The sequence below is a fragment of the Eptatretus burgeri genome, chromosome 10 (genome assembly GCF_056783735.1).
Source record: "Eptatretus burgeri isolate ZD-2024b chromosome 10, Ebu_testis_v1, whole genome shotgun sequence".
Lineage (NCBI taxonomy): Eukaryota > Metazoa > Chordata > Myxini > Myxiniformes > Myxinidae > Eptatretus > Eptatretus burgeri.
In genome coordinates, this window is record NC_140970.1 from 22,146,228 (window position 1) to 22,172,582 (window position 26,355).

Consider the following 26,355-nt stretch of genomic DNA (forward strand, 5'->3'; position numbering starts at 1 on the left):
ATAAGTTTGTCTCGAAGACTGCTCATGTTAACATGACCATAGATAAAGCAGTTTTCAACGTTTAGTATTAATAATATATATTTGTCGGTGTTCAGGCCAAGATAAAGCAGAAGCTTCGAGAGATTGAGGAAAACCACAAGAGAGTTGATAAGCTGGAGGAGTACATTGTCACCAGCCGGTAGGTTTCTGACCACTTGCCTCATTTGATTGAGAACTGCAAAGTACTTTGTCAGTGCAAATTTGTTTTTGTATACAACTATCCCAGCGATTCCACAATTACTCTATACATTGGAGCTCTTCAGTGGGCTGGCAGCTAGGTAGCCTCAGAGGTACATACACTTTCTTCTGAGTTCTCAGCCCCTGCCCCCGCCCCCCCCAACCACCACCCCCAGAAAATGATGCTACCCGCAGCCACTGCATCTGAACAAAGCTCTTAAAATACTTGGTCATGATTGACCAAATGGAGCGGTCCAAAGTATGCTGCTTTCGAAGCACATGTCCTGGCTGGAAGAGAGCTGCAGCTGACATTGGCATTCTCTTTGATTGATGTTTTCAGGTCCTCCTTGGAGGATCAGAAGAAACAAGAAGCCCAGCTAACTGAGGAGGTGGAAAATGCAAAACGGAGAATCGAGGAGATCAACGAGGAACTTGGCCAGGTGATGATGGCCATGTAATTGTGACACTAATGCAAGGAAGCTTTGTAATAATAATAATAATAATAATAATAATAATAATGATATTTTTATGCCTCCACTGACAGTCACCAGAGGCATGATGTTTTCCAGGTGTCTGTGATAGGTTTTCATTTCCGTGATACCTTAAGAATGGCTGAAGGGATCGAAGTCAAACTTGTAATAAGTATGTATGATGATGTAAATATGAACTGATTTGATTATGGGGTCAAGAGGTCAAAGGTCAGAGGTCCCGCTCGGTCAAACTTCTGTTACCGCACTAACTTGTGAACCTTTGATGGGATTTTGACCAAACTTGGGATAAGTATACATGAGGATGCAAATATGAATTGATTAGAATTGGGCATCAAGAGGTCAAAAGTCAGAGGTCATGTCAGGTAAAAATGTTATTGAGGTAGTGGTCTGAACTAAACTAAGTACATGTAACATGATACATATGTATATTTTAGATACTGATTGAGGTCAAATGGTCTTGAGGTTTGAGGTCGAAGTTGGAATAAGCAGAGACCTCATGTGGGTGGAGACATATCGGTCGATGTCACGATGTAGAATTATGTCTAGATCCTTTTCATAATAATTGCAGAGAAGCTACAGAAATGTTACCTCATTACCAGTAGTCCAACTGTGCTATGGATTCCGTTTTACCAAGAGCAGCATTTGGTAGAGGGCATACCTCCACCAATCTGAACGGTTTACATTTTGTATCCCATTAATTGGCTGGATAAACATCTGGACCTTAACCAAAATATAATCGGCTTGTTCTTGTCACATACACACTCATTCACCAAGTTTTGTCAGAATCCATCCACAACTTTTTGAAATATCGTGCTTTTTGAAATGTGGTTTTTGGCCCTATCTCTCAATTGTGAAGAATCACTTGTAAATTAAAGAAATCCGTGGGTCGAGATCTTCACCAAAATCGAAATATTTCATCGTTGTCACACACCCAACCTGCCCATCGAGTTTTGTTTGAATCCGTCCATAACTTTTTGAGATATCCTGCTTACAGACAGACAGACAGACAGACAGACAAACAAACAAACAAGCAGTCATAGACTGGTACTTACGAAATTGTCAACTTGACCTCTGACCTTGTCTAATAAAAGCTGTCTCGAGAGAAGGTAGCAGCGGAAACCAGAAGTTTCTACGATGATTCTGTACCAAACCATCAAAAATCGTAAAGTCGACCGAAGCAAAAATCTCCATTTCTCCATGCAATTATTTAATATTATTTTATCAAAGTCACAAAACCGTAATATTCGGCCATCCACCAACAATCTTTGCATAATCCGACGGCTTAGCGAGTCAGGCATGCGACGATAACCTTTATTGGGATAAACAATTACTTTTAAACACCATCTTTATCGAAAACACCGTCAGCGCGCACACAGAAAACCTTTACGTGACTCAACGACCCATCTGCTCGAGCGCACTGCATCACGTGACGACCCGTGACGCGTCGAGTGAAGTGTTTTTTTATACAATCTTAAAACGTCTCCAAAACATCCGATTTTTTTTATCAGAATTTTGACAACCAAGTTTTAAGCGTCCTAAGCGATCGCAAGAACCGAAGACAAAATTAAAATCGAAGTTAAAACGAACTCGTAACGTCGAGCGAAGCAAAAATACTGCATTTCTCCACATTAATTTACGGAATTATGTTTGACCTCACTGTGACCTTGACCTTTGACCGATTTTGACTAAAATCGAATCAGCGCTAGCCATCACCCTGCTGAATCACGTGGTGTAATTTGACATTGGTAGCTTCTTCCGTTTGAGTTATCGTGCCCACAAACAAACAAACAAACAAGCAGTCATAGACTGGTAGTTACGAAATCGTCAACTTGACCTCTGACCTTGTCTAATAAAAGCTGTCTCTGGAGAAGGTAGCGACGCAAACCAGAGGTTTCTACCATGATTCTGTACCAAACCATCAAAAATTGAATTTTTGACCCCACTGTGACCTTGACCTTTGACCGATTTTAACCAAAATCGAATCAGCACTAGCCATCACCCTCCTGAATAACTTGGTGTAATTTGACATTGGTAGCTTCTTCCGTTCTCGAGTTATCTGTACCAAACCATCAAAAATCGAATATTTGACCTCACTGTGACCTTGACCTTTGACCGATTTCGACCAAAATCTAATCAGCACTTGCCATCACCCTCCTGAATCACGTGGTGTAATTTGACATTGGTAGCTTCTTCCGTTCTCGAGTTATCTGTACCAAACCATCAAAAATCGAATATTTGACCTCACTGTGACCTTGAACTTTGACCGATTTTGACCAAAATCTGATCAGCACTTGCCATCACCCTCCTGAATCACGTGGTGTAATTTGACATTGGTAGCTTCTTCCGTTCTCGAGTTATCGTGCCTACAAACAAACAAACGGAAGTCATCAATATACTTACGAAATCTTTAGATTTCGTAAGTAACAAACAAGCAGTCATAGACTGGTACTTACGAAATCCTCAACTTGACCTCTGACCTTGTCTAATAAAAGCTGTCTCTGGAGAAGGTAGCGACGCAAACCAGAAGTTTCTACGATGATTCTGTATCAAACCATCAAAAATCGTAACGTCGACCGAAGCAAAAATCTCCATTTCTCCACGCAATTATATTATACCTTAACGTAACTCAACGACGCGTCTGCTCGAGCGCACTGCATCATGGGACGACCCGTGACGCGTCGAGTGAAATATTTTTTATACAATCTTAAAACGTCTCCAAAACATCCGATTTTTACCAGAATTTCGACAACCGAGTTTTAAGCGTCCTAAGCGATCGCAAAAACCGAAGACAAAATTAAAATCGAAGTTAAAATGAACTCGTAACGTCGAGCGAAGCAAAAATACTGCATTTCTCCACATTAATTTACGGAATTATGTTTGACCTCACTGTGACCTTGACCTTTGACCGATTTTGACCAAAATCTAATCAGCGCTAGCCATCACCCTCCTGAATCGCGTGGTGTAATTTGACATTTGTAGCTTCTTCCGTTCTCGAGTTATAACTTTTTCATGGAAGTTTGACCTCACTGTGACCTTGACCTTTGACCGATTTTGACCAAAATCTAATCAGCACTAGCCATCACCCTCCTGAATCACGTGGTGTAATTTGACATTGGTAGCTTCTTCCATTCTCGAGTTATCGTGCCTACAAACAAACAAACAAACAAACAAACAAATGGAAGTCATCAATATACTTACGAAATCTTTAGATTTTGTAAGTAACCTACAAGCAGTCATAGACTGGTACTTACGAAATCGTCAACTTGACCTCTGACCTTGTCTAATAAAAGCTGTCTCTGGAGAAGGTAGCGATGCAAACCAGAAGTTTCTACGATGATTCTGTATCAAACCATCAAAAATCGTAACGTCGACCGAAGCAAAAATCTCCATTTCTCCACGCAATTATATTATACCTTAACGTAACTCAACGACGCGTCTGCTCGAGCGCACTGCATCATGGGACGACCCGTGACGCGTCGAGTGAAATATTTTTTATACAATCTTAAAACGTCTCCAAAACATCCGATTTTTACCAGAATTTCGACAACCGAGTTTTAAGCGTCCTAAGCGATCGCAAAAACCGAAGACAAAATTAAAATCGAAGTTAAAACGAACTCGTAACGTCGAGCGAAGCAAAAATACTCCATTTCTCCACATGAATTTACAGAATTATGTTTGACCTCACTGTGACCTTGACCTTTGACCGATTTTGACTAAAATCTAATCAGCGCGAGCCATCACCCTCCTGAATCACGTGGTGTAATTTGACATTTGTAGCTTCTTCCGTTCTCGAGTTATAACTTTTTCTTGGATGTTTGACCTCACTGTGATCTTGACCTTTGACCGATTTTGACCAAAATCTAATCAGCACTAGCCATCACCCTCCTGAATCACGTGGTGTAATTTGACATTGGAAGCTTCTTTCGTTCTCGAGTTATCGTGCCTACAAACAAACCAACAAACAAACAAACAAACAGAGGACGGAAGTCATCAATATACTTACAAAATCTTTAGATTTAGTAAGTAACAAAAAGGGTTGGAAACATAACCTCCGTCCACATTTAGTGGGAGAAGTAATAATAAGCTTGTTGGCTCTCTTTTTACCCTTGCCAAAGGAGAGGATATTGCATTTGGGTCTGTTTGTCTGTTGGGTCGCCAAAATAGGTGACCCTTATTATCAGTAATTCTGTCTGTTTGTTTGGATGTTTGTTCGTTTGTCATCAGCATAATTGGTAGTAAACGTGTGCCGATTTTGACCAAACTCGGGTGGAAGGTACATCTTATGACTGAGTGCTTTGGAAATTGTGATGGATGCTCGGGACGCTTTGGTTCCCTAGCAACAACCAAAAAACCTTCAAAATCGGTACCATTCACGCGAAATCAATTCCGAAAGCCGTTATCCCACATAGGGTTATGAAATTTGGCAAGAATGATCTACAGGTGATGTTCTATCAAATATATTCCGGTTTTTGTGATATATGGAATACTATACCCGCATATATATACCATATACCCCGAATACTATACCTACAATTAGGGTATGCGCGAAAATTGGCGAAAATTGAAGGCTCCCTCGCGACCAGGTGAGTGCATCGATACGAATGAAACTTTGCAGGTTCATGATACTCAATGAGTACAACTTTGCCTCAGGACATATTGACCGATTTCGCTTAGGTCAGGGGTCAAAGGTCAATTGGCGCAAAAATCGACAATATGCGAGAGCTGGAGGTGTCTTCGTGCCAAATGCTACTCCTCCTAGGGTTATGGTCGGATGGTCATGAAAATTCACACTAATCGTCTGGAATACATTGTGCACAAACGATCGAGCCAGATTTTCGATTTAGATCTTTGTTCACCCACAGAACCCCCTCGAACTTTGGGGATTTCCGATTTCAAACCGCATTTTCGGTACTTTTCATTCAAATGGATACCGAGTAGTTATCAGCAGATGGAACTGGATGAGATTTGATATGCATAATCTTAAGGTGATTCCCGATCCACTATATGACATCCATTTTGCTCTCTATCTTATAGTTTCCATGCTCGGCGACCCATCGCCGCCTACCTGCTTGTTTGTTTGTTTGTGTTTGTTTTTCTGCATGTAACTTTTTGTTTTTTTTTTCTCCGCAACCACTTGTCGGATTGAGACGAAATTTTCATCATTGTGATTACTCATGTGGAATAATTTAATCATAATTATGACGTCATAGGTCATGTGGTGTGGCAGCCATGTTGGAAAAACGGAAAAACTTTGGACCTCTGTATCTCTGAAATAACACTGAGGAAAAAAAATTGAAACTTGGCACACGGCAAATACTCCTCGTTGGGGAATGTGGTTTTTTTAATGACGTACCGGTCATAGGTGCCTTCGTTATGATGTCAGAATTGCAGATGTGGAATGCTACATCGGATCGGGATGAAAATTCTTGTGGGTCATTTAGGGATAAAATGGTCCACAGAAAAAATTTTGATGACGTCATTGGTCACGTGATTTTGCAGCCATGTTGTTTTTGTTTTTTTTTCAAACCTTCAAAAATCTTCTTCTCTGAAGTGGCTGAACAGATCGAGGCGAAACTTTACACGTATTACCGCCTATCCATGAGGAACAAAAGATCACATCTATGATGCATAGGTCACATGGTTTGGCAGCCACATTGGATTTACCCTCAAACCTATGAAAATATTCCACTCAAAAGAAGTACTGGCGAGGGTCTGCAATCTCTGATTGCTCTTTTTCTTGTTTGGCTTTTAAGTGGAATTGATTTGAATGAGTACATCTAATCTTCCTCTGTCAATGTTTTGTTTCAAGTGAAAAGCTTATTCCTAAATAGTCGGAAAGAAAAAATGCTGATGTGTTTGCTTTAAATATTGTTCTAATAAAGTTCCTGTCTTGAACCTCCTGGAGTTAATTTACAAAAAGTTGAGAAACAACAAAATGAAGACTGGGTATTTCCATGTGTAAATTTAAAAGTACTTTCGAAAAAGCTTTTTAAGTATTTTCGATCCTGGTGGCAAATTGGCATATTATTTTTGTGTTTGCCATTGAAGAGTTTGCATCGAGTCGTGATTTTGTAGTTATTTCTGCTTTTGAAAAGATATCGTGTAAGATGCGTTTTACCGACTTAATAGTTTATGAACAGCAATACATCATCATTACTAATGGTGCATTGTGCGAGTGTAAAAATGAAAATGATTGCGGTTGTTTATTTTGGAACTGCATTTTCTCTGATCGAGACAGGTTCTGGGTCAGCTTGGAGATGCACGCATGGATCGACAAGAAAACAGCCGACAACAACGCCGAGCCGAAATCTTGGAGAGTCTCAAACGGCTGTATGCAGCCGCCGTGGTGGGTCCATGCTTAATATGACTGCATGTGGTTGTGCGGGAAGGTGTTGCCAATCTCCACTGGTCATAAACTCCTTGTGTCATAAATATGAGCATGCAAGATGTTGCAAGGTAATGTGTGATGTTTTTAGGGGGAATTTTACGACTCTTGCTGCTTGTATCCTTTCTTGGCATATCAGAAGTTTCCTATGTTCGAAATTTTGAATTTTACCAGGGTACTCGTCCAACGGGCCTGCTCTTATGACCATTGGATATTTGATTGCGGATGATGCAGTTGGTTTAGTATCCCATTCAAAGGACACTTTGTCCATTCCAGCTTGCATTGCACCAGAATAGCATTTGTAGTCCAACTCGATTCTGCCTCCATGAATCAAATGCTCTCTCAAACAGCTGAAGGGCAGAAACTTACTGCAATAGAAAATGTCTTTTTAAACTTAGCTACTCAGTTGTCTAACAGGAAGATCACATACACATTAATGACTTTATTTTTCCTTGGCATTGTGTAACTATCATCAGTATTGGGTTGCTTATGTTTACAATGACACCGATGCGGGCGCTGAGATGTGATAACATTGTACACGGTACCTGGATACATGTGTGTGCCGTTCACAGTACGGCCGGCTCATTGACCTGTGCCAGCCAACGCAAAAGAAGTACCAGATTGCTGTGACAAAGGTGTTGGGAAAGAACATGGATGCAATCATCGTGGATACAGAGAAAACTGGCCGAGACTGCATCCAGTACATCAAAGAGCAACGGGGCGAGCCCGAAACCTTTCTCCCGCTAGATTATCTCGAGGTATTCGGGGGAGTGAGAGAATTGTTTATGACAATGGTGCTTATTAATTTATTCATTCGTTTATTTTATTTTAGTGTTATAATTGATCATTATTTAAACCAAGAACAAGCATCTCATTTGTAACTAGAATGGCACTCGGTTGAGCACATACCTCTGGAAGGCAGAACAGTTTACCTTTTGTATCCCACTGCGATGCCGGATCTGCAACCTAACCTGAACCAAAATCGAATTCGCTCGTTTTTGTCACCTCACCAATTCATCCACCACGTTTCGTCATAATCCGCTCACAACTTTTTGAAATATTATGCCATGTATCGATTTTGGACCCATCTCTCAATGGTGAAGAATCATTTATAAACTTTTTTAAAAAATTATTCTATCTGGATCTCGATCTTCACCAAAATTGAATCACTTCATCTATGTCACACACCCAATTTGTCCACTAAGTTTCGTCTGAATCCGTTCATAAATGTTTAAGATACCCTGCTCAGAATCAAGCAGGCAGACACAGATGGGTAAAAACATCATCTCCGTCCACCTTCGGTGGCGGAGGTAAAATGCTTACCCCTTTAACCTCTTGGAGAAATCTTTTGCTTTTCATTTCGCTTAAGCACATTTTTTTTTTATATAATTAATGCATTCCTTTTACTGTCTTGCATTACAACCACCACTCTTCGGTGGCTACTCTGATATTGTAGGTTAGCCACAGGAAATTGCTTTCGGAAGGAGTTGTTTTTTTTTTCTTGGTGAATGCCTAATTTTCACCAAATCTGCATTTATTGGTGCCAGTTTGCAATTCGATTTCCTTTGGATCAAGCTCGGATTTGCATTTGCAGGTCAAACCGACTGATGAGAAGCTACGGGAACTGAGAGGGGCAAAGCTGGTGGTCGACGTGATCCGCTACGAACCTCCACAAATAAAAAAGGCTTTGCAGTATGCATGCGGAAATGCCCTTGTGTGTGAGAATGTAGAGGACGCACGACGAATCGCATTTGGTGGACCACAGCGCCACAAGGTATAGCTCTGCATTGTGGCTCGTGTGAGAATTTTGTCTATCAATTTCTCTCCTTTGTTACAGTATGAGACCATATACACGTAATGGATGCACAGCAGGAGAGGAGAGGGTAGTGGAGGGAAGTGTCATAAGTCCTACTACACTTGTGTACATAATATATAGATGTTGCCTGTTGTTTGAGGTGTGGTTTTCTGAGGATATTTGCCTGCTGGCAGGCAGGTTCTCAAGTTTATATTATCTCCGGCTCTAATTTTGCCTGCAGGCAGTGGCACTTGATGGGACCCTATTCCAGAAGTCTGGAGTGATTTCGGGTGGAGCGAGTGATTTGAAAGCACGTGCACGACGGTGGGACGAGAAGGCGGTGGACAAGTTGAAAGAGAAGAAGGAGTGCCTCACTGAGGAGCTGAAAGTATGAATCCTGGAATCAATAGTCTTTCCACGAAATGTCTTCAAAAATCGATGTTCATCTTTTTGCTCATTTCTTTATACAGACAATGATTCATGATTGACGTGCGTAGCCTCCAGAATGAAGAAACTTGCTTAATTCACCATATGCTATCCTGCCCTGGGTATGGAGTTCACTTTTGCATTTGGAAGGCGAATTTATTCTATCGTTGAAGGTTGCTATTGAATAGATACCATTTCTGACTAAATAAACTATTGAATGCTATTGTGCTATTGAATGTATTATCAATTAGCATGGCAATTGGCTTTGTTTTCAAAAGCTTAAAATCCAAAGTATTCGTACTGTTGATTTAGTCTCGATTTGAACCGACAATCTCTGTGATACCAGTCCGATTTCTTTATTGTGAAGTGCCACCCACCAACGGTTTTTAAAAATTATTATTTTTTTATTTTGAATAATAAAAATAAATGATTTTTTTGTTTCCCCCTATGTTGCGAACTGCTATGCTGTTTAAAAATATTTAAATAAATAGTATCTTTCATCATAAATGGCAAGAATGGTGATTTGACTCGTGACCTGGATGTGTATTTGTGTTTCTTTCATCATAAATGGCTAGTAAGCAAGAATAGTGGATTGACTCGTGACCTGGATGTGCATTTTTGAAGGAACAAGTGAAAATCAAGAGAAAGGAGGCAGAGCTACGCCAGGTGCAGTCGCAGGCTCACGGCCTCCAGATGAGGCTGAAATACACACAGAGTGACTTGGAACAGACGAAGAACAAGCACCTGGCCAACAACATGCAGGTTATTGTTCATTTTGTCAAGTGATTTGCTTGTGCTCACTACCTTCTGGATTTACTTTGCTCTGATTTACCCAACCAAGTCATAAGTTCTGAAACTTAGAACAGCTTGCTCTTGCTCGGCTTGCTCCTGATTCCGCTCCTCAGATGTTGATCCAGGTCGTAGGACCTTTTTGTGAGGATGAATGTTTAGTTTGTGCACTTGTTTCTTCCATTGTTGATATTTAAACTTGAAGTTTAACACACCAGAAATATTCAATCCACAATCATAAATATTTGAACATTTGGTAATCTGCACATGACTTTGAAGGAACAATGTGTATTCAAGATGTCAAGTAAGTTATTTTATTTTATAGCAGATACAAGGGCATGTTGAAAAGTAAAAACAATGCCTCCTATTCTTTTTCCCCATAACAGGGAAAAATATTTGAACGAAACAAAGCGCAGTCACCACATTAGTTCTTCCCACAACTTGGTGCGACGTTTCACGATGATGACACTCGATGTCTCAGTGCTATGTTGGTGAAGATGGTCGAGGGCAGAACAACGTTGTCTGTGCTGTATAGCGTGAAGCGCTGGAAATGAGTTGGGTGCACCAATGCAACTTTGAGAGTCGGAGACGGCTATAAATGATCACCAGCCCCGACTTGACTCCATCAGGTTTTCGTCTCTGACCCAAGCTTAAGGAACACCTTTGTGGAGAACATTTTCTTTCGACGATGATGTCATGGTCAATGTGAAACGCTGGTTAAGTCGGCAGGGCTCACGGTTGTCGTGATGGCATCACAAAACGACTTCAATGTTTGCAGAAATCTGTGGACCACAGTGGTGATTGTTGAGAAATAAATATTGATTTTGGTTGAAGTAGAATGAAGATTGATGCTGGTAACTGTCTTTGTTTCATTCAAATGTCTTTATGCGTTTTGGAGAAAAAAAGAATAGGAGGCTCGTCGCTTTTCATCATGCCCTAATATTTTGCAGAGATGTAAAAGGATGTTGGCACTGCACACCTTCAGAAGTGCAGTATGTTATGTTGATTGTTAAGAATAACTGATAACCACAAAACCCTTTGCCCTAATTTTGCTTCTGGATTTGGCGAGTGCTTTGTTATCAGCATTTTGACTTTTATTGATATAAGATGCAAATTGACGTCTAATTTCTAACCTTCTGTCACCGCAGGAAAAGTCAAAACTGGAGAGCGAGTTGGTAAACTTTGGGCCACGCATGAATGAGATAAAGCACTGCATTACATCTCGAGAGAGAGACGTGAAGGAGATCATTGACAAGATGAATCAGGTCGGTGCGTTTGCGCTCATGTCAAGTTGGCACTACGTACTTACGCATGGAAATTTTAGGATACTTTGAGACATGTATGTTCTGGATATGACTTGTGTGGTTTGGGTTGCAGTTCATGTTCAGTGACTTTTTTATATGTGATCTTGTTTGGCAGGTCGAGGACGAAGTGTTTGAGGAGTTTTGCCGTGAAATTGGCGTGAGAAACATCCGTGAATTTGAGGAGGAGAAAGTAAAAAGGCAGCAAGAAATTGCAAAAAAGCGGTGCGTCTTGTGTCGTTGTACACACTTGCTCAATGGGTCCGAATTCAATTTTTTTTTGTTTATTTTTTATCTATAAAGGTGTCAGGCCAGGTATGGGCGCATGCGCCGCAGCAACACGTCGCCGTGTCCATTTTCCGCAGGTACTCCAAGGGCCTTTGCCTGGCCATCCCCCAAGCAAATGCCTGACCCCTCCTCATCTTCCTGAGATGCCGATCAACCTGCTACATCCATGAGGAACATGGTTGGCCCATTGGCCTCCTCCACACATGAGGCTCCCTCACTGAGAGAATCTGCTGAGCAAGATCAGCCTCAGGAAAACGAGCCACTTGTCTATACAGCCGCAGTAAACGCTCACAGACTATACAGGTACCAAATCTCATCTGAGTCTAAGCAAACCTCTCGTTGGACACAAAGTCTGACCGGTGATAGTCAAGGATTCTCCGAAAAGACCTGGTACCGAAAGAGTGAAGTTTTGTCTCAGATCCTTGGTCAGGGCCCAAGTCTTGCATCTGTAGAGCAAGACTGGAAACACCAAGGACTTAAAGACTCTGACTTTCGCCCTCCTGTATCGGTACCAAGAGCCCCACACCCCATGATCCAGTGAGTCCATGACTCCCCAGGCCTAACCCAAATGTCTATTGTCTTCTGGCTCGCAACATGCAGAGACATGAATATCACTGACAAGGTAAGTGAATCTCTATGTGACCTCATTATCCTTACCACAAACAGGAACAGACATGACAGCAGCATCCAATATGTCATTGAAAGCCTTGATCTTCATTATGACTGAGGAAACCCGTAATCCAGTAGCTATGAATCCTCATTCAGCACCTGAAGGGCCGCCATCAGGATATCCACAGCGTCTCCACAAAGATGACTGCATTATCTGCAAAATCAAGGTCATAGATCTTGACAATCCCAAATGATGCACTGTAGCTTGATCTCGCTGATATCCTCTCGAGAATCCAGTCCATACAAGCACTGAAAAGTGCTGCACATCCCTGACAAACTCCAGTAACAACTGAAAATAAGTGAGAGAAGGAACCACCACAACTTGCAGCACTCTCAGCACCAGAGGATAGGTCAGAAATCAGATTGATCAGTTTTGGTGGCACCCCACATAGACTGAGAATCCTCGAGAGGGTATCCCGATCCACTGACTTGAACGCTTTGCGGAGATCAACATAGGCTGTGAGCAGTCCCGTTGAAACTCTCACCTGCTTTCAGTGAGGACCCAAAGAGCAAAGATACAGTCAATCGTAGACCTCTTTGGTGTAAAGGCCGAGTGCTCTGGGCACTGGTGCTCAAGCAGATGGTGGAAAACCCTATCAATAATTATCCGAGCAAAGACCTTGCCTGGCACTGACAGCAGTGTCACCCCTCGATTCTTGTTCCAGTCTTGGTGATCACCCTTCCTTTTTCATAGAGGGACAACAAGGCCCATCTTCGAGTCATTTGGGATGATGCCTGTTCTCCAAACAGAGCAGAGAACTGGATGCAATGACATGAGTACAGCATTTCCACCATCCCTGAGAAGTTCAACAAGGATGCCACAGATCCCAGGAGCTTTATCCCATTTCAACTGGTTCATTGCAGCCTGTGGTTCCACAAATGAAGGCAGTTCACAGTTGATTGGCGGGTCAGAATTAGGGACAGCAACAGCTGGTGGGTCATCTTGGTACAGCCGCTCAAAGTAACCAGCCCGGTGGGCTTTCACTTGAGACTCCTCTGTCAAGAGCTCACCACCCTCCGCTCTAACCGCAGTTCACCAAGGGACAGGCTTGGAGGAACACAATGCACAAATTGCTCTCTAAGCAGGGCGAGAATCACTTGACCACAGGTGATGCTCTACCCCATCACAGATTCCTTGCATATAGGCCCCCTCGTATTGCTCAGCTTATTGGAGTGCAAATCTTTCCATCACCCGCCATGATCTCAACCTCTGCTAATGTACAGTTTTATGCCACAGCTCCTTGAACAGCTCAGCTCTGCCATTTAGCCTGGCCCTGCGACTCTAGTCAAGTGTATCTCGTGTCCCTTAGGAGACAAAGTTCTTCTTCGTCGGATGGTGGGGTTCCAAGATATCCGCTGGCAACATCAAGGATGGTATTCATGAAGGCACTCCACAACCCCTCAGGACTCTCTGAAAACACGCCACCAAATGCTCACTTCGCCTGTTTGCAAAGTCCTCAGCTACCCTCTCATCCTTGAGCTTGCCAGCATCAAGCCGAGGCTGGGATGGTACCTCCTGCATTTAAGTTGCAAATTTAGAGTTGCTATAACCAGCCTGTAGTTGGTATTGAGGAACTGAGCACTCTGGGAGACGCTGCAGTCCTACAGCATCCTCCAATAACCATCAAGAAGCATATGGTCAATCTCCTTTGCCACACCACCAGCATTGGAATACCAAGTTCAGCGATGAGCCTGTGGGTGCTGATGTTGTGGTGCCGGGTTCGGTGGCGAGGACGACCGCCAGACGGAGCAGTCGGGCCGTCTCCCACCGAACACCGGAATTAAAAGGTCGTCACCCCGGATAACTCCGGAGTCGACGGGTCACTTAAAGGACTGTGGTCGCCAATATTTCGATGGTGTGAGGTAGGGTCCACTTGTCTATTCCAATTTACCAAGTACTCACGCTGTCTAGCTACCGGGGAAGTCACCCTCGGCCGACTCTGTCCGAACCGAGTCGCATGTACGGACTCGTGTCCGGTGTAACCGAGCAGGAGTTACCAGAGCCGCGCCGGTCCCAAGGACAACTTACGGCACAAACGGCCTTACTTCTTCTCAAGCCCGCACCGTGCTGGGTCAATGGTAGAAACACCAGGCAACGAACTGGAACATTTAACAGGTATTTATTTACAACAGGGAGGGAGATACAGAACAGACTTAATCACGAATATAATGCAATGTACAATGAGCAATCAACACTTATACAATTTCTACTTAACAGACTGGCACTTAACTTAACTTAACCACACACACACACACACACACACACACACACACACACACACACACACACACACACACACACACACACACACACACACACACACACACACACACACACACACACACACACACACACACACACACACACACACACACACACACACACACACACACACACACACACAATAAATGGGGCCGGTTAGCCTTTATTTGACCCTTCAGCTCGGGAGGGAAGGCGAGCTGAGGCTAAGAGTTCGGTTGGGCACCTTTCCGTGTCGTGCGGTCTGGTCGAGACGAACTGGTTCGGGGGGTGGGGGGGAGACTCTCAAACCCACACCTTCAACGCCGCACCAAGCACCAGGGACCGGGAATGACGCAACGGACGCCAGCCAGAATGAGAACGGACGAGCCGAGCACTTGCGGGCAAGACGAGAACGCCAGCAGGCAAAACGAGGGCAACAAGGTGACGAGGCTTCTTCCTTGGCTATTGGGCACGATCCTGGACAGCTCACCACTCCTATTTTTCATTTCTCACATGAGGTGGGAGGGGTACGTCCTGAGGTAACTCGCCTCACCATTGGACGGGGGCGTGCCGGGGGTTGTGTCGGGGCATCTAGGTGCCCCCCCCCCCTGAAGAGGCTCTGTAGTTGTTTCTATTTTTGCATATGTACTGCCGAAGCGAGTACTGGTATTCTGGCTTCCCATTAGCTGGAGGGAACGCTCCATGACCTTCTTTGGAGCGGAGCCTTGATCTGAGGCGATGGAGGCTCCGCCCACGCCTTCAGCCAAAAACACGTGGGCAATGGAGTTGGTGCGCGAAGGTTTGGTTGGGTGGTGGAACGAAGCAGGTGGTGTTGTTGCTGGATATAAAAAAAAACTAACGACAAAATAACTCGCAGTGCACATACACTTAATCACCCATTAAACATAGGGACGGGACCCTAACTATAAACACATACTTATCGAGATAACTGAACTGCGGGGACCGTTGACTGTCCGTGTGCAAAAGGCTTCCAGATTCGTAACACTGAAACCATGAACCAGCCACCCCAAGTCAATGACTTCTTGCAAAGTCCAGGAACTTTGTGCGATTCTGTTTAACAGTTCCAGCCCAATAGGAACCAACACGTGTCTCATAACCATCCCGATCATTGCCAGTCGATGCATTCAAATATCCCAAGAAAGGAGAGTATCTCGCCCAGGGCACTGATCCACGACAGACTCGAGCGCAGTATAGAATGCATCCTTCACTTTGAAATCACTCGCCTCATTTGGAACATATACATGGACCAGGGAAATCACACCCAAAGTGTGACGAACCAGTTTTCATAATACACTTGTTTACCAGTGTTACCTCATTTATCATGGGAGCCAGCTTTTTGGACACAGTGACAGCAACTCATTGGGGTTGGTAACCATCAGAGCGACCTGACCAGTAGTAGGTGTAACCACCCACCATTATCTTACCATTATCTGGTGTCTGAACCTCAGAGAGACCTGCAATGATGATGTTCAAATGCTGGAGCATAGACGGTAGCAGAGACAGTTGATCATCCTCTCTTATGGATAGGACATTTGAGCTACCCACCCAAAGGGACCACCTCAGTTTAACCTGAGGAGACCGCCATCTGGTGGACAACACTTCAGCACCACCCTGACAAACACCACCACAACCTGACCCAGGAAAGTTACCCCATGGTTTTCCTCCTATCCAAAGAATGGGGGTCCCGAATGCTTAACCAATCCTGTCATCCGGTGAGCTTCCCCACGAAGGGCAGCTGCATGGGAAGTACTCCCACGGAGTGGGTTTTAAGTTTTATTTGCTTTATTTGTGTGTGTTGCAGAAGTAAGTGTTTTACAGTGATATAAGACATGTGTTGGTCCCCATTCTGAAGGCATCTGGTGATATTGGAGTGAATTTAATCACTAAATTGATAAATGCAATTATAAGGGAGACATCTGTCCCAGATGACTGGTTGAAGAGTATAATGGTGACTACTTCTAAAGGGAAGGGTGATGCCTCAGTTCAGAGCAACTATAGGGGTCTGAAGCTGCTGGACCATGGAATGAAAGTGGTAGAGAGAGTCATGGATAAATTTATAAAACAGATTGTTAATAGACATGAAATGCAATTTGGTTTCATGCCAGGAAGGGGCACGATCGAGGCAATTTTTAGAGTTAGGTAATTACAGGAAAAATATCTGGGGAACAAAATAAATTGTACTTTATATTTGTGGATTTGGAGAAGGCGTTTGATAGGGTGCCTCAGGAAGTGGTGCAGTGGTCAATGAGAAAGTTACAGGTGGAGAATTGGTTGGTTAGGGTAGTCATGGTGATGTGTGGTGGCTCAAAAACTTCTGTGAGGGTAAATGGAGTGCAGAGTGAGGATTTTGAAGTGAAGGTGGGTGTTCATCAGGGGTCAGTCTTGAGTCCAATCCTGTTTATCATGGTTCTCGAGGCTATATCACAGGAATTTAGAGGAGGCTCACCTTGGGAACTCCTGATGCTAATGACTTGGTGCTGATAGCCGACAGTGTGGAAGAATTAATGGGTAAATTTGCAGTATGGAGGCCAGAGGACTGAAAGTGAATACAGTGAAAACAAAAGTACTGATTAGTGATGTGGGAGAAAACTGTGGAGTAAAAAGGGGGAGGTAGCCCTGTGTTGTCTGTAGAAAAAGGTGTAGGTAGCAATTTAATATTGTTTAAATACTGCAACTGCTGGGTGCATAGGAGGTGTAGTGGCATCAGGGGTAGACTGTAGGTGGTTCCGGACTTCAAATGTGCTGTTTGCACAGGTAAACAAGTGGCTCCAGTGAGAGCGGAAAGGTTTGTTTATGGGGAAATGTCTCTGGAATGTGTCGATAAATTTTGTTATCTTGGTGATATGGTTAGTGCAGGTGGTGGTGTAGAGGCAGCAGTGAATGCAAGAATTAGACGTGGTTGGAGGAAGTTTAGGGAGATGTTACCGTCTTTAACATCAAAAGGGACACCTCTCCGATTTAAGAGAAAACTTAATGCGGATTGCAGTATAAGCGTGATGTTGTATGGCAGCGGAACATGAGTGATCAAAATCGAGGATGAGCGGAGGTGTGAACGAAAATAATTGAGAATGGTGAGGTGGATGTGTCATGTGACACTGAAGGATAGGAAATCAAATGTGGAATTAAGAAATAGGTTAGGTTTAGAAAAGCATTAGTGAGGTTATGTATAGGGGTAGGTTGAGATGCTTTGGACACGTGGAAAGGATGTGGGTGGGTAGTTGTGTGAAGAGGTGTATAAATATGAATGTGAATGAAAGGAGAGCTCGAGGCCATCCGAGGAAAACATGGGATGTGTTGCTGAGAGATGATCTTAGAGTTAAAGGCCTAACAAGAGGGCTAGCGAGGGATCGTGAAGCCTGGAAAGCAGCCATTAGGTGAAGCATGACTTTCACAGGCAAGCATGGAAACAGCCGTAAAAAGGACGATGGTGGTGATGATCCTGGATTGCAAATTTTTGGGCCAGCTCACTCCATTTCCCCTCACAGAGGTTTTTGGGATCCTGGCTGGAGTGCAAATCCTGCCACCACCCTCCTCAAAAAAGGTAACCCAACTGCAGAAGGATGTCCACAGACAGTTGGGCACCAGATGTGGATGGCCGTTGGCTCACAAGGAGCTCCTCCACCCTTTGACAGGTTTTGATGTTAATCCCACTGGGTGTCCACATCCATACACCTTCCTCACCAGAAAATAAAGGTGTGGACAAGTTCATAACAGCATGTCAAGCTTATTCTTCCTCCAGTTTTTTTTTTTTTTTTTTTTTTTTTTTTTTTTGTATACCTTGGTCGAGGCTCGTATGAGAGCTAACACACAACTCACAGCAAGGAGGCATGAGACAAGAGGGGTGGGAGTGGAAGGGACAAAACATTGGGGAACAGACACAGGTGAACTGTGGAAGGGAGAGGGAAGGGGATGGGACGGGGAACATGGCGAGGAGAAGATGGACATTACAGGGACTTTCAGGAAGGAAAGCAGGAGAATTGAAGGAAGTGGGCTTGGGTGGATTATCGGGGGTAGAAAAGATCGAGGATTTGGATGGGGGAAGATAAGAGGTGGTGGTGAACAGCTGTTTTGAAAGCCTGGAGGGAAGAATGGGAAAGAATAGAGTGAGGAAGTTTATTCCAAAGGCGGGAAAAAAGAGGAATGAAAGAGTGAAGATGAGCAGTGATTCGTGATTTTGGTAGTTTTACCAGAAGGGGGTTGTTGGCGGACCTTGAGCGCCCTGTGGAAATGTGGTTGGGACAAATCGCAGAGAGAGCAGGGGGGGCAAGGCTGGAGAGGAGTCGGTAGAAGACAGAAAGACCACCGACCAACCTGCGGTGATTGAGTGAGAGGCCCAAAGACTCAGCTTCATTGCTGGAGATGCCAATGATCTTAAAAGCCCTGGTTTCGACAGCGTGAAGTCGAGAAAGGTGGGAGGCAGGAGCACCAGCCCAGAGGGGAGAGCAGTACTCCATCAGGCTACGGACAAAAGCTTTGTAAGTAGTCAGGAGCTCAAGAGGGCCGAGGAAGGACTTTGCACGACGGAGGATTCCCAGTCGGCGACTGGCTTTTGAGGCAAGGTTGGAAATGTGACTTTCCCAGGAAAGGTCATGGCAGATAGTGAGACCCAGAAGCTTGAAAGAAAAGACTTCTTCCAGAGGATTGTTGAGAAAGTGGATGGGGGGGTTTTGTAAATGGTCCTTTCGAAGAGACATAGTGAGAGTGTGAGATTTGTGTGGATTGAAAGACATGTTCCACGTGTTGGACCAGTTTGTGATTTTATCCAGATCTGCAGTGAGCGAAGAAGCTGCTGCTTGCCGGTCTGAGGGATGACAGATGGTACGGCAGAGGGTGGAGTCGTCGGCAAAGAGAAATAGAGGATTTTCCAGAGAGTCCGAGAGATCATTGATGAAAACCAGAAAAAGAACAGGGCCCAGAACGCTACCTTGAGGAACTCCAGCCTGCACAGGAAGAGGGGATGAAAGAACTCCGTTTAGGGCCACACGTTGACTGCGACAGGAGAGGAAGTCTGCGAGCCATGAGTGGAGATGGCCTTGAATACCATGGGAAGAGAGTTTGGTGAGTAGGGCAGGGTGCCAGACTGTGTCAAAAGCACGTGATATGTCCAGGGATACGGCTCGGATTTCCTGTCTGGCATTGAGGACCTCCATCCATTGATGGGAGAGCAGTAGCAGCATATCCAGGGTAGAGTGACCTGGTCTGAAACCAAATTGATGATTGGAAATCAAGCCATTGGAGAAGAGGAAGGATTTCATGTCTGAAGCAATGATGGATTCCATAACCTTGCTGATGATTGGGAGAAGGCTGATTGGTCTGTAGTTACAGGGATCTGTTTTTGCACCTTTTTATGCAGGGCAGTGATGTTAGCAGATTTCCAAGCAGATGGCAGATGACCTTGGGAAAATGAGAGGGTGAATAGAACAGAGAGAGGGTGAGCAAGAGCAGAAGAGCAGGCTTTGAGGACACGTGGGCTGATGCCGTCTGGACCGGTTGCAGAATCTGACTCGAGGTTTGAAAGCAAGCTCTCCACCTTGTCAGGAGAAAAGGATACAGAGTCCAGGGACAGTTGGGTGCGACTGGGTAAAGTGGGTAGAGATAGTGATGGGTTTGGGACACAAGATTTAGCTGCAAACACCGAGTTTAGACATTCAGCTTTATCACGTGTGGAATCAGCAGTGCGGCCATTTGAGGTAAGGGAGGGGATGGAGGGGGAACATACACCAGAAACAGATTTGATTAAACGCCACCAGGATTTTGAGGAGGGAGAGAGGTTTGAGAGTTCAGACTTGAGATGAGAAAGATGTTGTTTTCTGGCTCTCCTGAGGGTAGATACACACTTGTTCCGAGCTTTGTGGAAAGAACTGAGATTGCCCTCAGTTGGGTTTGCTTTCCATGAGGCAAAGGCAAGTTGTTTCAGGACAACTGCCTCACCACAAGCTTCAGTAAACCAAGGGCGGGAGGAAGGGTAAGACAACTGAACACGAGAGGGGATAAATCTGTGCATGAGGGAGAGCAAGTTTCTTTGAAAGAATTCCCAGGATGAGTTGATGTTTGAGAAAGTAGTGATAGGAGACCAGTCTGTAAGTTTGATGGCTGCTCGGAGACCCTGCCAGTCGGCTTGAGTGAAATGCCAGACTCGACGGCGGTGAGGTGGTTCTCTGATGACAGCCAGAGAGATGTCCACTTTAACAAGGACGTGGTCAGAAGAACCAATTGGAGCGAAGGAAGAGCAGCAGATATTGTCAGGGAAATTTGTCAAAATCAGATCCAGAAGAGATGGAGTACCATTGGTTGAGATCCGGGTCGGGAAGTTGACCGATTGAGTCAGTCCCAATGAGTCACAGAAAGCTTTTGCTGATGTCCCATGGCAGGTGAGAGAGGTACCCACACCTAGCCAACTGGCGTGATGACAATTGAAGTCGCCACATAAGAGGAAGAGAGAGTTTGGATGAGAAGATAGAAGATGGTCCATGTTTTCGGAGAGTGAGGTGTAGATGGAGTCATCACTGTTCGGTGGACGGTACAGTACACATATAAACATGAGGTGGGAGTGGAGGGGAAGCCGAAGCCAGAGGTATTCCTGGGGGTGTGGGGGAGTGAGAGCAGTGCAGGGGGAGTGAGAGCAGTGCAGGGAGAGTGAGGAATAGAGTCTTTGATGAAGAGAGCAACACCTCCACCAGGACGAGGCTCAGGTCTGTCATACCGTAAGAGGGAGTAACCAGGGAGTGATACTTGGGAGTCAGACACGTCTTGGGAGAGGAAAGTTTCTGTTAGGCAGATAATGTCTGGTTTGTCAGTGGCAACCTGCATGGAAAGATCTGAAAGGTTTGAGCGAAGGCCCCGGATATTTGAGGTCCACACTTTTAATGAAGAGGTAGGGGAGGAGGCTTTGGGTGCAGGAGGTGGAGGGGGCGGGGGAGGGTAGGACGAGGGACGAGGGGGGGAGGTAAGGAGGGTTGCTGAAGGAGTGTGGGGTATTGCAGAATAGCGAGGGGAGGGGGCCGAATGAGGAGGAGAAAAGGCTCTGTGGTGCTGGGAGAGAGGGGGGACAAGAGACAAGGAAGATGGCAGTTGAGGATTTGAGGAGGTGGAGTGAAGAGATGGAGGTGAGATGGCAGTGGAGGGAGGCAGGTTGGTGGATGAGAGGGGGGGCAACTTAGAGAAGGAAGAGTGAGGGGGATGAAAGGTGGGAGAAAGGTGAGGGGGAATTTTTGAAAGAGGTGAGAGGGAGGCTTGGAGGGAGAAGAGTGGGATGGTTGCTTTGAGAGTGAGAGTGAGGGGTGAGGGGGTGAGTTGGCACTGAAGTTGGAAAAAAGAATGTTTGATGGAAAGCGAGCATCCATGGCAAACTGTGGTTTTTAAAAGTTTTAGGTCAGAGATGCGATTTAACACAATTCTTGATGGATGCAATGAAGGCGAATTCAGAGCATGGAGAGAAGAAGCGCTGTAATAGTTGGATTTTTTAGGCAAGGAATGAAGGAGAGGTCGAAATGAGAGCAGTCTGTTAAAATAGCAGAAGAGAAGTGCATTGTGAAACAGTAAAGAGTACCACATGTGTGAGAGAGGAAGATGAAGCATTATAAGATCGTTTTTGTTGTTAATATTAATGTATGAGAGAGTTCAACAGATTAGGTCATGGAAGTGTAAAAAAAAAGAAATCGAGGAAGACGAGGAGGAAGTTAAGAGGAAGAAGAAGTAGCAGAATCGGGAGAAGGTGAGCGTGTTGTTGTTGTTGTTGTTGGGTATTTTTTTTTTTTTTTTTTTGAGATAAGAAAGAGATTAGTTGGGAGAATGGGGGATGTTTGGAAAGTGGGGAGGATGAAAATTGAAGGTAATGGGGAGGATAGAAATTGAAGGTAATGGGGAGAAAAAACAAACAAAAAAAAAAAACGATCGAACACCGAGTGGAACCGGTAGGCCTCAAACCTAGGACTAGGCCTCAAACACCAAGTAAGAACGTCGACATAAATACTCACAAAATAGCACGATTTTTGAAACAAAACCGAACTAGGAACACACATTCATATTTCTTATTCATATTGCACAGTTGGCAGACCATCTCGTGCACAAGCATTTCAATGTTGATAAAGATTAGATTTTTTGAACATTGTGATATTGTTTGGTCCATTGAGAACATTGATAAATCCAATTGGGCTCTTTCACATCATGATCGATGCATGAGTTCGAGTGAGAGTAATCTTTGAAACATGCAGTGGAAAGTCTGCTCGTACCTCTCATAGGTCTGAGTTTGAGAACCAGAAAACGCGGCTTGGAATACAGCTGGAGTTTGAGAAAACGCAGCTGAAGGAGGATCTCGGCAAGGTGCACGTGTGGGAGGACACGGTGAAGAAGGATGAATTGGAAATTGAGAAGCTCAAGAAGGTACTTGTAACACAATTCTTACTTTGTTGGGCTTGGTTTTATATTTTGAGATGTGTGTGTATATATATATATATATATATATATATATATATATATATATATATATATATATATATATATATATATATACATACACATATACACACACACACACACACACACACACACACACACACACACACACACACACACACACACACAGTGCCTATAGAAAGTCGACACCCTCTTTCAAAATTTTCACCTTTTGTTTCCTTATAGCCTGGAATTAAATTACATTAAATCAGACTTTTTCCACCTTTATTTACACATCGTAACTCACAACTTCCAAGTGAAAAACAAATTTTACAAATTTCAGAAAATTAATTAAGAGTACAAAACTAGAATATCTTGGTTGGATAAGTGTCAGGTGGACACATAATATATAACAGCAATTGGAATTATAATTCCAATTGTAAATTAGCTGAGGTGTCGCCAATCACCTTCAAAATCACACACCAAGTCAATTGGCCTCCACCTGTGTGACGAAAAATATTAAATAATGTTTTCTCTGGAACCACTTAATCAATCGACATGAAACTTCACGATTATGATCGAGTAGTGATGAGGAATGTGGGTTCTTTTTGGGTTAAAAAAAAAATTGAATATATTTTTTTTCAATAAGGTTCACTTGTCTGCACCTGGATGGGTTTGGGGGTAGAGGAGAAGCAGCTGAAATGTGAATCCTATCCAGGTTCCTCATGATGACTTCATCTTTGATTTTTGCTTGTTTGGGTTCCTTCTGATGACTCCAATGCAGGACTGTACCTATTTGATCTTCCTTTTGATTTGAATTGAATTTATTTTAATCCCATTCTAAATTCAATTGAATAATAAAAAACGTCATGGGTTAGGGTCAAGTGTAAAGCGGGGTTGCATCAAAGGGGGACCCGGTAAAGTGTTCAAGTACCCGGTCTTGGTACCCGGTAATCACCATCAGCAGTTATAAAATGACAGTTCTAGTTATGTCTATTATTAATTACATAACACACCAGTACACAAATGCAAAATACACCGCACAAAAGTCCACAAACACCATTCAAAAGAAGTCCTGGCGAGGGTCTGCAATCTCTGATTGCTCTTTTTCTTGTTTTGCTTTTTTTCTGTGGAATGACCCGTGTTCCTCTTTGTAGATGACTCCACATTATATTGTACAATTACACATCCTTCTAACCATCTAGTTGCAGTTAGCTTTCTTCTCTGCTGATAAAATTCTGTTGTTATGCTTAGAACATCTATTAATCCAGGCAAATCTTCCATCCTCACACTCTTTTCGGAAGGATTTTCAAATGAATCGTCTCTTTAATATTTTAGGGTGGACATTCTGGTACTTTCTGCAGCAAATTACTTTCATCTTTTTTTTAAATTTCTTACAAAACCTCGCTGACATCCCTGGCCTTTATTCCTGGGAATAGCATCAGGATCCCGTCAATATTGGTGGTGGTGTGGCTTTGCTGTCCGTTGTTTGTTACCTGGATCTGTCCTCCCTGCTACGTGGTCTGTGTTGTGCTGTCATGCTTGCATCCCGTGTTGATCATGATGGTGAAGGAAAACATGTTGGGGGAAAGGGAGGGGGGATTTGGGGAGTGGTAAATCCTGCTTGGTCAAGGAACCCAACTCCCCCCCCCCCCCCATGTTCCTTTACAAATGTGAGCTATTTCTTCTCTCGCTGCAGTGTTTGCATGGTCACTTTCAAAGTTTAGACCATGTGAACACTACAGTGAAATAAAAAATGGCTCCTGTTTACAAGAGAAAAGTGTTTGCATGGTCCCTTTAATTTGGTAGTTCTGGACGGTCATGACAGGATTACTTTTTCCCCTTCCTGTTTACATTTCAAACAAGAGCTATTTCTGTTCTGGCTGCAGTGCTTACTTGATCCCTTTAGATCCCGACAATATTTTGCTCCTTCCTGCCCCTTCTTGCTTCCCAACATATTTGTTGGGGAAATGTTTCATCATGCGACAATTGGTTGCCAAGCCCAGCAACTGATCATCACCTGATACACTGGTGTGGACAAAAGTGTTCAAAGGGAGGCATTAAGATGATCAGTGAATGAGGCCAAAGACTATATGATTTCTGCCGTATGCTCCACATGCCATGGACTGCAAAATGTTCATCACCGGAAGTGTGACTTTAAACAGCCCTATTCAAGAATTGCATTGTAACATTTTTATACTGGAATTTTGCTGTGCAGTGATGAATGCCTCACATTGCATTTATCTTGACCCAAATTTGACTTGAAACTTCTCTTGTTTTTCTCCATGTGTGAGCTGTTGGTGTCCTGTGTTTGTAACCATTTTGGTTTTGGATTAACAGGAAGAGCAGCGGCACATGAAGATCATTGATGAAACCATGGCGCAACTGCAGGATTTGAAGACCCAGCTTCTGACCAAAAAGTCTGAGGTTGTAGACAAAAACCGTGAAATGGAAGAGATCAGGAAGAAAGTTTCTGGAATGAGCAAGTAAGTTTCTGAGATTTCAAAACTTCATTTGTTATGATTCCGGTGCAATAATAGATTCCATCTAAGTAGCCCGTGAAAGATGAAAACCTCGTATGACTCCTCTACATGTACATGTGTGCTCCAGGGAGATGATTCACCTTCAGAAGGAAACGACTGCCATAGAGACGAAGATCGAGCAGAAACGCAGTGATCGGCACAACCTGCTTCAGTCCTGCAGCATGCAAGACATCTGGCTGCCCATGTATCATGGGACTATGGAAGATATCATGCTGGAAGAGGTGAGTTCAAAGGGATGGACTTTGCTTGCTCCTTTGGGGTCATCCATGATGATCATTAGCTGTTGAATCTCTCTTGTGTCATCCACAGTTGCTTCAATCTTTTGAGTGTCACTTGACGTGTTGTGTCCTTTTGCAGTCAAGTTCTCAGCAGGATGTGGAATCCACGAGCTCATCCTCACAGCGACCATCGAATGTTCACATACGTGAGACTCAGATTGAGCTTGACTTCAGTTCACTTGATGATGATCTCAAGGTGATAACAGCTGGCACTTTGCCAAAGTTTGTACATGATGAAGGTGAAATGAAAGCATAGACATCATGCATAACATGTTTTGCACAGCCAATTGTGAAACCATAAAGGAAAGACATGGCTGCCTAAATTGCATTTGCTGTTTAATGATCCATTTTTAAATAAAAAATTGCTAATTTACTCTTAAAAATTTAAAAATGAATTGCATCCAGAAAGTCTGTTTTGAGATTTGCATTTGGTTTTCCTTTAACTCTAAAGCATGATTGTCATTTCCTATCTTGAAGGTTCAAAAGTAATTCTTAGTCACCTAATTTTGTCTTGCCA

At 43.7% G+C, this 26,355-nt stretch overlaps 1 protein-coding gene across 2 annotated transcripts in view; it reads left to right on the forward strand.

The window, feature by feature from the left end:
* Window positions 1–26,355, forward strand: part of LOC147018070 (structural maintenance of chromosomes protein 1A-like) — a 147,138-nt gene that overhangs the window by 45,452 nt on the left and 75,331 nt on the right. For both annotated transcript variants that reach the window (XM_085897384.1, XM_085897383.1), the window contains exons 9-21: window positions 96–178; window positions 557–656; window positions 6,946–7,053; window positions 7,665–7,850; window positions 8,687–8,866; window positions 9,129–9,275; window positions 9,938–10,075; window positions 11,251–11,367; window positions 11,522–11,628; window positions 22,864–23,005; window positions 25,358–25,503; window positions 25,628–25,781; window positions 25,918–26,034. In XM_085897384.1, the coding sequence (XP_085753510.1) occupies window positions 96–178; window positions 557–656; window positions 6,946–7,053; window positions 7,665–7,850; window positions 8,687–8,866; window positions 9,129–9,275; window positions 9,938–10,075; window positions 11,251–11,367; window positions 11,522–11,628; window positions 22,864–23,005; window positions 25,358–25,503; window positions 25,628–25,781; window positions 25,918–26,034 (1,725 nt within the window). The remainder of the gene's footprint in view (window positions 1–95; window positions 179–556; window positions 657–6,945; window positions 7,054–7,664; window positions 7,851–8,686; window positions 8,867–9,128; window positions 9,276–9,937; window positions 10,076–11,250; window positions 11,368–11,521; window positions 11,629–22,863; window positions 23,006–25,357; window positions 25,504–25,627; window positions 25,782–25,917; window positions 26,035–26,355) is intronic.